The 15,524-nt window shown below is 40.1% G+C and overlaps 2 protein-coding genes across 5 annotated transcripts in view; one reads left to right on the top strand and one right to left on the bottom strand.

The window, feature by feature from the left end:
- Window positions 1-15,524, top strand: part of rmc1 (regulator of MON1-CCZ1) — a 76,219-nt gene that overhangs the window by 11,807 nt on the left and 48,888 nt on the right. For all 4 annotated transcript variants that reach the window (XM_059977924.1, XM_059977913.1, XM_059977933.1 and 1 more), the window contains one exon: window positions 12,296-12,372. In XM_059977924.1, coding sequence (XP_059833907.1) covers window positions 12,296-12,372 — 77 coding nt within the window. The remainder of the gene's footprint in view (window positions 1-12,295; window positions 12,373-15,524) is intronic.
- LOC132398489 (leucine-rich repeat-containing protein 15-like) overlaps window positions 1-15,524 on the bottom strand; it is a 146,344-nt gene that overhangs the window by 102,727 nt on the left and 28,093 nt on the right. The window lies entirely within an intron of this gene.

The following is a 15,524-nucleotide window of genomic DNA, read 5'->3' as shown; positions in this document are numbered from 1 at the left end:
TGAGGTTAGACTACCTGGACTATAATTTCCTTTCTTTTGCCTTCTTCCCTTCTTAAAGAGTGAAGTGACATTTGCAATTTTCCAGTCCCCTGTGACCATCCAAAAATCAAGTGATTCTTAAAAGATCATGACCATTGTTCAGTAACCTCTCTCAGCACTCTGGGATGTAGTCCATCTGATCCAGGTGACTTACTCACCTTAACACCTTTCAGTTTGCTGAGCACTTTTTCCTTTGTAGTAGCAATGGCATTCACTCCTGCTTCCTGATGCTCACAGACCACTGGCATACTGCTAGTGTCTTCCACCGTGAAGACTGATGCAAAGTACTCATTAAGTTCATCTGCCATTTCTTTGTCCCCTGCTACTACCTCACCAGCATCATCTTCCAGTGGTCCAATATCAACTCTCACCTCCCTTTCATAAACAAGAGAAAATCTGCAGATGCTGGAAATCCAAGCAACACACACAAAATGCTGGAAGGACTCAGCAGGTCAGGCAGCATCTATGGAAAAGAGGAAAAGAGTCCTGCTGAAGGGTCTCGGTCCATAATGTTGACTATACTCTTTTCCATAGATGCTGCCTGGCCTGCTGAGTTCTTCCAACTTTTTTTGTCTAACCTCCCTTTTACTCTGAAAAGGCTGTTAGTATCCTGCTTTATATAATTGGCTATTTTGCTCTCATATTTCACCTTTTCTCTTTTATAGCTTTTTTAGTTGCCCTTTGTTGGATTTTAAAAGCTTCCCAATCATCCAACTTCTCACTCACTGTTGCTACCTTATATGCCCTTTCCTTGGCTTTTATGTAGTCCTTAACTTCCCTTGTCAACCATAGTTGCCTACTCCTGCCATTTGAGAACAACTTTTTCTGTTGGGTATATCTATCCTATGCCTTGTGAACAATTCCCAAAAACTTCAGCCATTTCTGTCCTGCTATCATTCCCACCAATATCTTCCTCGGGTCCACCCGGGCAAGCTCCTTTCTCGTGTCTCTGTAATTTCTTTTATTCCATTGTGATACTGATACATGTGACTTAAGCTTCTCCTTCTCAAATTGCAGTATGAATTAAATCATGTTATGATCACTGCCTCCTGAGAGTTTCTTTAGGATTAAGCTCCCTAATAAGATCTGGGTTATTACACAACACACAATCTAAGATGGTCTTTCCCCAAGTAGGCTCAAGCATAAGCTGCTTTAAACAGCCTAGGCATTCAACAAATACCCTCTCATGTGATCCGACACCAACCAGATTTTCCCAACCTCCTTGCATGTTGAAATCCCCTATTACAATTGCATAATTACCCTAATTACATGCCTTTTCCAGCTTCCTTTACAATCTCAACCCCACATCTTGGTTGGTTACTATTTGGAGGCCTACATATGATTCCCATAATGGTTTCTATACCCTTGCAGTTTCTTAACTCCACCCACAAAGATTCAACATTCTTTGACCCTATGTCACCTCTTTCTAAAGATGTAATTCTATCTTTTACGAACAGAGCCACACCACTACCTATGCCTTCCTGCCTGTCCTTTTTATACAAAGTATATCCTTTGATGTTAAGCTCCCAACTATGGCATTCTTTCAGACATGACTCAGTAATGCCCACAATGTCATACAGACCAATCTGTAATAGCACCACAAGTTCATCCACTTTATTCCGAATGCTACACACATTTAAGTACAGAACCTTCAGTCCTGCATTTTTCACCCTTTTGAAGTTTGCCTGTCTGCATTTGTACCCAGTCATTGGCTTGTCCTTGTATTCATGTTACACCCATCATCTACTGGTAAACCTGCGGGCTCATCCTCAGTTTTATCATACTGGTTTCCATACCCCTGTCATATTAGTTTAAACCACTCCAGTGACTCTAGTGCCCGCAGGAATATTAGTTTCAAGTACAAACCCCATTTCCAGAAAAGTTGGGATATTTTCCAAAATGCAATAAAAACAAAAATCTGTGATATGTTAATTCACGTGAACCTTTATTGAACTGAGAAAAGTACAAAGAAAAGATTTTCAATAGTTTTACTGACCAACTTAATTGTATTTTGTAAATATACTCAAATTTAGAATTTGATGGCTGCAACACACTCAACAAAAGTTGGGACAGAGGCATGTCTACCATTGTGTTACTTCACCTTTCCTTTTAATAACACTTTTTAATCGTTTTGGAACTGAGGATACTAATTGTAGTAGTTTTGCAATTGGAAATTTTATCCATTCTTGCTTGATATAAGACTTCAGCTGCTCAACAGTCCGTGGTCTCTGTTGTCTGATTCTCCCCTTCATGATGTGCCATACATTTTCAATAGGAGATAGATCTGGACTAGCAGCAGGCCAGTCAAGCACACACACTCTGTGTCTACAAAGCCACGCTGTTGTAGCCCGTGCAGAATGTCGTCTGTCATTGTCCTGCTGAAATAAGCATGGACGTCCCGGGAAGAGACGTTGCCTTGATGGCACCATATGTCTCTCTAAAATCCTAATATACGCCTCAGAGTCAATGGTACCTTCACATACATGCACCTCACCCATGCCGTGGGCACTGATACACCCCCATACCATCACAGATGCTGGCTTTTGCACCTTTTGCTGATAACAATCAGGATGGTCATTTTCATCTTTGGCACGGAGAACTCGACGCCTGTTTTTTCTGAAAACTAGCTGAAATGTGGACTCTTCTAACCACAGCACACGGTTCCACAGTCTTTCGGTCCATCTGAGATGAGCTCGGGCCCAGAGAACTCGCCGGCGTTTCTGCATAGAATTGATGTACGGCTTCCTCCTTGCGTAGTACAGTTTCAAGTTGCATTTCTGGATGCAGCGACGGACTGTGTTAAGTGACAATGGTTTTCCGAAGTACTCCCGAGCCCAGGTGGCTATAATTGTCACAGTAGCATGATGGTTTCTTAGGCAGTGCCGCCTGAGGGCTCAAAGATCACGCGCATTCAACAGTGGCTTCCGACCTTGCCCTTTACGCACTGAGATGTCTCTGAATTCTCTGAACCTTTTCACAATATTATGTACTGTAGATGTTGAAAGACCTAAATTCTCTGCAATCTTGCGTTGGGAAATGTTCCTTTTGAACTGACTAACAATTCTCTCACGAATTTTGGCACAAAGGGTGAGCCACGACCCATCCTTGCTTTCAAAGACTGAGCCTTTGATGGACGCTACTTTTATACCCAGTCATGATACCTCACCTGCTACCAATTAGCCTGCTTAATGTGGAGTCTTCCAAACCGGTGTTACTTGAATATTCTGTGCACTTTTCAATCTTATTTTAACTCTTTCCCAACTTTTGTTGAGTGTTTTGCAGCTATCAAATTCTAAATTTGTGTATATTTACAAAATACAATTAAATTGGTCAGTAAAACTATTGAAAATCTTTTCTTTGTACTTTTGTCAGTTAAATAAGGGTTCATGTGAATTAACATGTCACAGATTTTTGTTTTTATTGCATTTTGGAAAATATCCCAACTTTTCTGAAAATGGGGTTTGTACAACCTTCCCCTTTTGTACAGGTCACACCTGCCCCAGAAGTTCCAATTATGTAGAAATCTGAATCCCTGCTCTAATTCTTCAGCCATGCATTTATCTGCCAGCTCATTCTATTCCTATCCTCATGTTGTGTGGCACAGGCAGCAGTACCAAGATTACTACCCTTGAGGTCCTACTTCTCAGCTTCCCTCCTAACTCCCTGTATTCTTTTTTTTGGACCTCCTCCCTTTTTCAACCTTTGTTATTGGTACCAATACGTACCACGACTTCTGGCTGCTCATGCTCCCTTTTCAGGATATCGTGGTGTTACGAACCCCGTAACCGGGTCACTTACCAGCAAAGATAGAGAGGTCCGTTGAAGTCTGATGATACTATTTTTAACAGTATTTATTAGTAAAAATACACAAAAATAATAACAATGCAAATATACAGATAATATACGTCGTCAATACTAAATCTAAAAGTGCGGGTAGAATAATAACCAATAAGAAATAAGCTCTATCGTTATCTAGGGGATAATGTATTGTCCGATGGAAATATAAAGTTCACTCAGTTCATGCAGGCTGCAGCCTTTGGGGACTGCTGGGTTGCAATGGTTGGAGAGAGAGAGTTTTGAGAGAAAAACTTCCCGGCTTTCCTTTTATGATTTCAATCCGTCAGGAGTCCCGTTGGTGTGGCCATTCACTCGTGGCCTCTCCTTTAGCTAAGCCGTTCTTCCGTGGTGAGCCCGCCAACCCAGGCAAGGGAAGGACGCACACGAGCCCCCCACCGGCTGTCTCTATTAAACGCCGTCATGGGATTTCTAGCGTTTCTCCTGGTGCGTCTAAAGGGGTTGTTCCCCAGACCCTCTTTTATCCTTACTCACGGGGTCTCAGATGTCAATCAGGTTGGATTGATGCAATCCCTCAACCAGCCCACTCTGGTCGTCCCCTGAGGGGCTTCAATGAATAGTGCAGTACTCAATACAAAATTCCGTCTCCAAGAGACAATAGCCGTTATCAGTGGTTTTGTTTCGCTGAGGCCAGGACACATTCCAAACCGTGTGGATTCTGTGTGTCTCTCTCTCATTTCCTGGGTCCCAGACCCGAATTAATAGTGATCTTGAGATTCTCAAAAAGGAGGGGGTGACTTTTTACCCTTCTGCCCCTCAGAGTTGCTGCACATTCATAACAGAGGACACGTTCAGAAACATTGCAGACCCTGGCACCTAGGAGGCAAGCTACCATCTGTGTTTCCTTTTCGTGTGCACTGAATTGTCTATCTGTCCCGCTAACCAAAGTGTCCCCTATTACTGCTTCCCTCATCTTCAGTGCCTTACTCTTCTGAGCCACAGGTCCAGACTCAGTGCCAAAGGCATGGTTGCTGTTGCTTTCCCCCGGCTAGGTTGTTCCTCCCAATAGTACTCAAGTGGAATACTTCTCGCCACTATCTGACGTTTTTCCTTCCTTCTCCTGACAGTCACCCATTTATCTGTCTCTTGTAGCCTCCCTCTTGCTTCTGTCTATCACCTCCTTACTTTCCCTAATGAGCTGAAGGTCCTAGAGCTACAGCTTCAGTTCCCTAACACAGTGTCTAAGGAGCTGCATCTCGATGCACCTGGTGCAGATGTGGCCACTGGGGAGGTTGAAACTCTCCTGGAAGTCCTACATCTGACACCCAGAACAGAACACTGAGTCTATAGACATACCCCTATTCTCTCAAGAGTTAAATCAGAAAAAAAAGAAATAAGACATATGGAATTAACTTACCTACTTGCCTTACCTCCACCTGTTATAGTTGATGACTTGTTGAGCCAAAGCCTTATTACTCTAACTCAGAGTACTTTTACAAGAAAGAGCAATTTAAAAGAAAATATTTTTGTTTTTCACACAAAAGACCACAGATAACTTCCAAGAAATGTTAGGGAACTGAGAATTTAATAAAAAGGAGGAACTGGAGGTAATAAGGTAAAGATAAAAATGTATATCCGGAAAGTTGGGGACTTTTTGAAGAAGTGGAAATATTAATCCACTGAAAGTCGTACAGCACAGATACAGGCCCTTTGGGCAAATCAGTTCATGCTGACTATGGTGTCTAACCAGCTTGTCTCAGTTTCTCCATTCCCTCCACATCTCTCCAAGATGTGCCCCTCCACGTATGTCAAAGTTCAAAGTAAATTTATTATCAAAGTATGTATGTCACCATATACAACCCTGAGATTCATTTTCTTGTGGGCATACTCAGTAAATCCAATAACCATAATAGAATCAATGAAAGACCACACCAATAGGGTGGATAACCAGTATGCAAAAGACAACAAAACCAAGCAAGTACAAAAAGAAAGCAAAAAATAAGCAATAAATATCGAGAACATCAGATGAAGAGTCATTGGCTGTGGGAACAATTCAGTGATGTAAAGTTATCCCCACTAGTTCAAGAGCCTAATGATTGAGGGGTAACAACTATTTGTGAACCTGGTGGTGTGAGTCCTGAGGCTCCTGTGCCTTCTTCCAAGTCCAAGCAAGAAGAGAGCATGTCTTGGGTGATGGAGGTTCCTGATGATGGATGCTGCTTTCCTGCAACAGCTCTCTATGTAAATGTACTCAGTGATGTGGAGGGCTCTACCCATGATGGACTGGGCTGTATCCATGACTTTTATCTATCTATCTATCTATCTATTTATTTATTTATTTGTTAAATTTTTAGAAAATTACAAAGAATAAATGTGATGAAAAATTGGTAAGAAAAATAAAAATAATATTAATCCTCCCCCTCCCTTTAACCCTCCCCCCCTTAACCCTTATCTAAAGAAAGAAAAAAAAAGAAAGAAAGAAAGAAGAAAATGATTGCCTGGATATCAGAGGATCCCCACATGCTCCATGGAGTTCAAAATAATTTTAATATTTATTTTTACTTTCCCCAATTACTTTATAATTTTATCTTCAAAGGGCATATATATTTAATCCCATCTTTTGTAGGTATGGGAGCCAAATTTTCAAAAATATATCATATTAATTTCTTAGATTATATGTAACTTTTTCAAGTGGGATACAACTATGTATTTCATTATTCCAACGATCCATAGTTAAATATAAATCAGATTTCCAAGTAACTGCGATAACTTTTTTGGCTACTGCCAATTCAATTTTTATAAATTTTTTCTGATACTTATTCAATTTAAGTTTTGGTATTGTCCCTTCAGTATCTCCTAATAGAAATAATATTGGACTATGTGGGAGTTGTACTCCAGTAATTTGTTCCAATAAAGGTCTTAGATTTATCCAAAATGGTTGAATTTTAAAACAAGACCAAGTAGAATGTAAAAAAGTACCAATTTCTTTCCTTCTTTTTATTATCATTATTAATAACAACAAAATAAAATTGGTACATAAATAATGGGATTACAAATGTACATATTGCAACTAACTATAAAAGTTTACAAAAACAATGATTATAGTATAAATGAGTATTCCCACATTGTAAAAGATACAATATACAAATAGACAAGGCAAACCTAGGTGTACCATAATATAAAATAAAAAAAAAGGAAAAAAGAAAAAAAAATCATTATGCAAAAAAAACTAATCTAAAAATCTAATAACTAATAGAAGAAAAAAGAGAGAAAAAAAGGGCTGTTTATAATATCTCACAAAAATACAAAATCATCAGTGTCGTCAACTCCGATCCTCTCAGCATATATGAAATCAAAACTGGAAAATCAAATAGGCTTGGAACAGGGTCATATTACATCATATGAAAATATTGAATAAATGGTCTCCATATCTTTTCAAATTTAGTAGAAGTGTCAAATACACCACTTCTAATTTTTTCTAAATTTAAACATAACATAGTTTGAGAAAACCAATGAAATACAGTAGGAGGATTAATTTCCTTCCAATTCAACAAAATAGATCTTCCAGCCATTAGTGTAAGAAATGCAATCATTCGACAGGCAGAAGAAGATAAATGAAGTGAGTCCATCATTGGTAAACCAAAAATTGCAGTAATTGCGGTTGTAAATCAGTGTTCAATACCACAGAGGTAATATCATAAATATCTTTCCAATATTTTTTCAAAAGCGGACACGACCAGAACATATGAGTTAAAGACACTATTTAAGATTAACATCTATCACAAATAGGATTTATATAGGAATAAAAATGAGCCAATTTATCCTTGGACATATGGCCCTGTGTACGACCTTAAACTGTATTAGTGAATGTTTGGCACATATAGATGATGTATTAACTAATTGAAGAATTCTATCCCAATTCTCAACAGGAATAATAAGGTTAAGTTCTCTTTCCCAAACATTTTTTGTCTTATAAAAGGGGTTCTGAACATATCTTCATAATTATATTATAAAGTTTTGATATAAGCCCTTTCTGAAAGGGGTTTAATTCAAACAAATTCTCCAAAATACCTGAAGACACAAAATTTGGAAAAGTAGGAAGTACAGTATTTAAAAAATTCCTAATCTGTAAATATCTAAAAAAAATGAAATCTAGGCAAATTATATTTATTAGATAATTGCTCAAAAGACATAAAACAATTACCCAAAAATAAATCAGAAAATCGTAGTAAGCCCTTAGTCTTCCAAGCCGAATAAGCTTGGTCTTTAATTGAAGGGTGGAAAAAAACAATTGGATACAATAGGAATATTTAAAACAAACTGAGTCAACCCAAAATATTTCCGAAATTGAAACCATATACGTAAAGTATGTTTAACTATTGGGTTGTCAATTCGTTTCGGCAATTTAGAAAGAGCAAAAGGGAGAGAAGTCCCCAAAATAGAACCCAGTGCAAAACCTGATACCAATTTAATTTCCAGGCTCACCCAATGAGGGCTAAAAGATCCATCCCAATCTTTCAACCAACATATCAAATATCTGATATTAACTGCTCAATAATAAAATCTAAAATTAGGCAATGCTAATCCACCTTCCTTCTTTGCCTTCTGTTAGTATATTTTACCTAACCTGGGATTTTTATTCTGCCATATATATGAGGAAATTTTTGAATCAACATTAGTAACTAATTTCTTGATTACATCGAAAACATTGGTCAGACATATTTGAATTTAATCTATTTATTTTCTGTGGTGTTATATATAATTGATGTAAAAAATTATATTGTATTAATCTTAAGTCGAACATTTATTGTATTTATCATACTATCAGAACATAATCTTGACCAACTTTTTCCATCAATTTTAACATTCAGATCAGATTCCCATTTTTGTCTTGATTTATGAATTCCTGATTTAATTGTCTGTTTTTGAATCAAATTATACATACAAGATGTAATTTTTTTAATTTTTCCTTTTTGAATTAATATTTCTATTTCACTAGGTTTTGGCATCAACATTGTTTGACCCAGCTTTTCTCGTAAATAAGCCTTTCATTGAAAATAACAGAAAAGAGTGTTGTTTGATATTTTATATTTATTTTTTAATTGATCAAATGACATCAATATACCTCCTTCAAAACAATCACCTATATATTTAATCCCCTTTTGGAACCAATTATGTAAAAGTTTATTATCCATTGTAAAAGGAATAAGCCTATTTTGAATTAAAGTTCTTTTTGCTAATAAAGATTTCTTTATCTCATCGTCCATATTTACCTTATTCCATAAATCAATCAAGTGTCTTAATATAGGAGGTTCTTTTTTTTCCTGTATCCATTTGGATTCCCATTTATATATAAAATCTTCTGGTATGTTTTCTCCTATCTTATCTAATTCTATTCTAATCCATGCTGGGTTTTTTTCGTCAAAAAAAGACGCAATAAATTAAGTTGATTTGCTTTATAATAATTCTTAAAATTTGGAAGTTGTAACCCTCCTAAATCAAATTTACATGTCAATTTTTCCAATGATATTCTTGACATCTTTCCTTTCCAAAGAAATTTTCTTACATATTTATTCAGTTCTTGAAAAAACTTCTGAGGTAATTGTATTGGTATCCGTGACTTTTTGTAGGATTTTCCATTCAAGGGCATTGGTGTTTCCCTACCAGGCTGTGTTGCAGACAGTCAATATACTCTCCACTGCACATCTATAGAAGTTTGTTGAAGTTTTTGATGTCATGTTGAACCTTACCAACTTCTACGGAAGTAGAGGCACTGCTGTGCTTTCTTTGTGATTACAGTTATGTGCTGGGCTCTGAAATGATAACACCAAGTAATTTAAAGTTGCTGACCTTCTCCACCTCTGATCCCCTGATGAGGACTGGCTCGTGGACTTCCGGTCCTGTCCATTGCTTCTTAAATGATACTACTATACCTGCCTCAACCACTTTCTTTGGCATCTCGTTCCACATACTCACTACGCTATGGGAAAAAGTTGCCTCTCAGGTCCTTCTTAAATCTTTCTGCTCTCAACCTAAACCCATGTTCCCTAATTTTGGACTCCCCATCCTGGGAAAAGACTTTTAGACACATTTATAAAGTTGTCCATCAGTCTCCTTATGTTCCAAGCAGTAAGGGGACAGGGTTAGCTTAGCAACCCTCTCCCTATAACTCGGGTTGTCAGATCCTGGCAACATCATGGTTATCTACTGTAATAGAAACATAGAAAATAGGTGCAGGAGTAGGCCATTCGGCCCTTCGAGCCTGCACCGCCATTCAGTATGATCATGGCTGATCATCCAACTCAGAACCCTGTACCTAAAAACACAAAATGCTGGCAGAACTCAGCAGGCCAGACAGCATCTATGGGAGGAGGTAGTGATGACGTTTCGGGCCGAAACCCTTCATCAGGAGTGAAGTAACATGGGATGGTCAAGGGGGGTAAAAAGTGGGGGGGAGGGATAAAGTAGAGAGCTAGGAAGTGATAGGTTGGAGGGAAATGGGCTAGGGGGAAGGTGGAGAATTATGGGAAAAAAAGAGAAAGAAAGGTAGGGCTGGGGGGGAGATTATAGTGAGGGGGGAAAAAGAGAGATAAAGAGAACCAGACTGAAATAATAGATAGGGATGGGGGTAAGGGGGGGCAGGGGCAGGTGAGTCAACTGGGGTGATATACTGTATTGGGTGCCCCCGATGTGGCCATTTATACATTGGGAAGACCTGCCGCAGGCTGGGAGACCGTTTTGCCGAACACCGGCGCTCAGTCCTCCAGCAGTGGCGGGATCTCCTTGTGGCCACACACTTGAATTCCACAGACCACTCCCATTCTGATATATCTGTCCATGGCCTCCTCTACTATCAAGATGAGGCCACATGCAGGTCGATGGAGCAATACCTTATCTCCAGCCTAGGTAGCCTCCTACCTGCCGGCATGAACATCCAACTCACAGACTTCCGTTGATACCTTTACCCCCATCCCTATCTATTATTTCAGTCTGGTTCTCTTTCTCTTTTTTCCCCCCTCACTATAATCTCCCCCCCCCCCAGCCCTACCTTTCTTTCTCTTTTATTTCCTATAATTCTCCACCTTCCCCCTAGCCCATTTCCCTCCAACCTATCACTTCTTAGCTCTCTACTTTATCCTTCCCCCCCACTTTTTATCCCCCCCTTGACCATCCCATGTTACTTCACTCCTGATGAAGGGTTTTGGCCCGAAACGTCGTCACTACCTCCTCCCATAGATGCTGTCTGGCTTGCTGAGTTCTGCCAGCATCTTATGTTTTTATTTATTTCCAGCATTTGCAGATTCACTCGTGTTGCCTCAGAACCTTGTACCTGCTTTCTCTCCATACCCCCTGATCCATTTAGCCACAAGGGCCATATCTAACTTAATGCTGTACTAGGTATTGACAGTGTTGATTGAAGTAGGTTTTTTTAGCCTACTTTTGTCAATCTTCTTGGTTACCTCCTCATAAACTAAACAATCAGATCCACGAGACATAAAGTCCCATACACAAAGCCATGCTAGCTATCCCTAACCAGGCCTTGCCTTTCCAAATGCATGTGATCCTGTCCTTCAAAAAACCTTCTAGTTACTTTCCTGCCACTGATGTTGGGCTGACTGGCCTGTACTTTTTTGGCTAAGCTGTCCCTTAACTAAGGCAATGAAGCAGCTTCTCTCCTAAATGAACAAAAATATTTTCTTTATTCCATCCACCATACCAGCAGCATCTCATAGACACCAGCTATCTGTATTGCACTTTCCATTCCCACCCCGACCTGTCTGTCCATGGCCTTCTGTACTGCCACTTTGAGACTAGGCACAGATTAGAGAAAGGTGCCACCTCATATTCCCCCTTGTTAGTCTCCAACCTGATGGCAGGGACATTGATATCCCTAACTTCTGGTAACCACTCCACCCTATCTATCCACTTTTCATTTAACCCACCATCCTCATCCCATTTCTTTCCTCTCCTCTGCCTTCTCGATCTGCCGATCACCCATACCCTCCTCCTACTGGTTCCCCTCCTCACCTCCTTCCCTTTATTCCATGCTCCACTGTTCTCTCCTATAAGATTCAATCTGTTATTCCCACTCTCACCATCACCTACCACCTCCTTATCTGGATCCACTTCTCAGCTGCCAGCTCTTGCCTCATCCCAAGCCCCCCACCTTTTTATACAGGTTACTTTCTCTCTTTCTTTACAGTCCTGAGGAAGGGTGTTGACCCAAAATATTGACCCTTCCTCAGCTACCTGACTTGCTGACTTCCTCTAGTGTTTAGTGTATTGCTCTATAAGATATGTTATGTACTTATGGACCTATAAGATACGTTAGGACCACGTTTGAAAAAGAAAAGTGGATGGAGTTACCTGTTGTGCTGGCCAATATTTATTCCTTAATCAGTATCACATAAATGATTTATCACTTAACCTGATTGAACAGCAGAGAATTTTGTGTTCATAGGTGTTTGCTGTTCGCTCTGGTGGTGCTACAGGTGTTGTGGTTAAAGGCCTCGATGATAAAGCCAGCATCTCTTTCAGGTAAAGCATGATCCAAAGACAGAAAGTTAAAAGTATGCCTGCTGATGCCATGCAGCACAGATTGAAAGATCATGTAATCAATGTATTCCTCCTGCTTGAGTAAATTTATCTCAAAAAGATAATCTTCAATGACTGAAAGCAGTAGAACAAAGTTAGAAGCATAAAAGACTTACAGCACAATACAGGCCCTTCGGCCCACAAAATTGTGCCGAACATTACTAGAAATTACTAGGCTTAACTATAGCCCTCTATTTTACAAAGCTTCACGTACCTATCCAAAAGTTTCTTAAAAGACCCTATTGTATTTGCCTCCACCACTGTTGCCGGCAGCCCATTCCATGCAGCCACCACTCTCTGAGTAAAAAACTTACCCCTGACATCTCCTCTGTATCTACTCCCCAGCACCTTAAACCTGTGTCTTCTTGTGACAACTATTTCAGCCCTGGGGAAAAGCCTCTGACTATCCACACGATCAAATTCTCTCATCATCTTATACACCTCTATCAAATCACCTCTAATCCTCCATCACTCCAAGGAGAAAAGGCCGAGTTCACTCAACCTATACTCATAAGGCATGCTCCCCAATCCAGGCAACATCCTTGTAAGTCTCCTCTGCACCCTTTCTATGGCTTCCACATCCTTCCTGTAGTGAGGTGACCAGAACTGAGCACAGTACTCCAAGTGGGGTCTGACCAGGGTCCTATAAAGCTGCAACATTAGCTCTCGGCTTCTAAATTCAATTCCACGATTGATGAAGGCTAATACACTGTACGCCTTCTTAACCACAGAGTCAGCCTGCGTAGCTGCTTTGAGTGCCCTATGGACTCAGACCCCAAGATCCCTCTGATCTTCCACACTGCCAAGAGTCTTACCATTAATACTATATTCTAAGTACAATGCACATTTATTATGGAAATATGTATACTATATGCAACCTTGAGATTCATCTCCTTATAGGCAGCCACAAAACAAAGAAACCCAATAGAATTCATTAAAAAAAGACTCAAACACCCAATGTGCAGAAAAAAAAATCATATTTTGAACTGAAGTTCATGAAATTGAGTCCATTGTCACAAAGTCAGTCACAGTCAATCCAAGAGCCCGTTAGTTGCAGGCCGCATCCTCAGTTCAGCACAGAGAAGCGTAAACCTCGCAGAGCAGCAAGCTGAAAACCCCAGCCTGTCCCTCGCTTCCAGCCCTGACATTTTCAATCTGGCCTGATGCTTACATTGGCCAAACAGAGGGTTGTTCCTTGCTCTCAGACCTGGGCCCTGCTGCTTCAATACGCTCTCGGGTCTGGAACCCACTGTCTCGATTTGGCCCATGCCTGACCTTTCTAATTTGGCCCGTTGCTTAAATCGGTCAAACATCAGCTTGTTCTTCACTCCTGGGCCCGGGCCTCGCTGCCTGAACTCTGCCTTACCTCGTTTCTGCCACTTCAAGTTGCCTCCAAGTTTGCTTGAGCAGCCAAACATTGGATGGTTCCCACTGTCAGACCTGGGCCCTGTGCCTCAATTTGGCCTGTATGTGACAAGCCGCAACCATCTTGCACCTATGAGACTTCAATTTAAACTGCAAAAATGCCAGATTGTATATGCATTTCAAAAGCTTAACTCCAAAAGGGCAGTCACAGGTATTGATTACAGTGAGCACTTTCAACGAAACAACAGTGGTTATGATATTGAGATAGAAATACTTTGATTCCTCGATTTATAATTGTTTTATTAGTTCTGGTTATAACTCCATTGACTTTTTGAGGTATGTACTTTTGATTTACAAAGATATTTTTTATTGTAACAATTAGCAAATTACTCTTTACCATGGTGCCAAATGTCCATAATTCATTTCACACATTTGAAATATTTTGCTTTTACAAACCCCATTTCCAGAAAAGTTGGGTTATTTTCCAAAATGCAATAAAAACAAGAATCTGTGACATGTTAATTCATGTGAACCTTTATTTAACTGACAAAAGTACAAAGAAAAGATTTTCAATGGTTTTACTGACCAACTTAATAGTATTTTGTAAATATACACAAATTTAGAATTTGATGGCTGCAACACACTCAACAAAAGTTGGGACAGAGCTAAAATAAGATTGAAAAGTGCACAGGATATTCAAGTAACACCGGTTTGGAAGACTCCACATTAAGCAGGCTAATTGGTAGTGGGTGAGGTATCATGACTGGGTATAAAAGTAGTGTCCATCAAAGGCTTAGTCTTTGAAAGCAATGATGGGTTGTGGCTCACCCCTTTGTGCCAAAATTCATGAGAGAATTGTTATTCAGTTCAAAAGGAACATTTCCCAACGCAAGATTGCAGAGAATTTAGGTCTTTCAACAGTACATAATATTGTGAACAGTACATAATATTGTGAAAAGATTCAGAGAATTCGGAGACATCTCAGTGTGTAAAGGGCAAGGTCGGAAACCACTGTTGAATGCGCGTGATCTTTGAGCCCTCAGGCGGCACTGCCTAAGAAACCATCATGCTACTGTGACAATTATAGCCACTTGGGCTCGGGAGTACTTCGGAAAACCATTGTCACTTAACACAGTCCGTCGCTGCATCCAGAAATGCAACTTGAAACTGTATTACACAAGGAGGAAGCCATACATCAACTCTATGCAGAAACGCCGGCGAGTTCTCTGGGCCCAAGCTCATCTCAGACCGAAAGACCGTGGAACCGTGTGCTGTGGTTAGAAGAGTCCACATTTCAGCTAGTTTTCAGAAAAAACAGGCGTCAAGTTCTCCGTGCCAAAGATGAAAATGACCATCCTGATTGTTATCAGCAAAAGGTGCAAAAGCCAGCATCTGTGATGGTATGGGGGTGCATCAGTGCCCACGGCATGGGTGAGGTGCATGTATGTGAAGGTACCATTGACTCTGAGGCGTATATTAGGATTTTAGAGAGACATATGTTGCCATCAAGGCGACGTCTCTTCCCGGGACGTCCATGCTTATTTCAGGACAATGCCAGACCACATTCTGCACGGGCTACAACAGCGTGGCTTTGTAGACACAGAGTGCATGTGCTTGACTGACCTGCTGCCAGTCTAGATCTATCTCCTATTGAAAATGTATGGTGCATCATGAAGAGGAGAATCAGACAACGGAGACCACGGACTGTTGAGCAGCTGAAGTCTTATATC

The sequence above is a fragment of the Hypanus sabinus genome, chromosome 1 (assembly GCF_030144855.1).
Source record: "Hypanus sabinus isolate sHypSab1 chromosome 1, sHypSab1.hap1, whole genome shotgun sequence".
In the NCBI taxonomy this organism is placed as follows: domain Eukaryota; kingdom Metazoa; phylum Chordata; class Chondrichthyes; order Myliobatiformes; family Dasyatidae; genus Hypanus; species Hypanus sabinus.
Note: the sequence above shows the minus strand (reverse complement) of the source record. Positions and strands in the feature narration are given on the sequence as shown.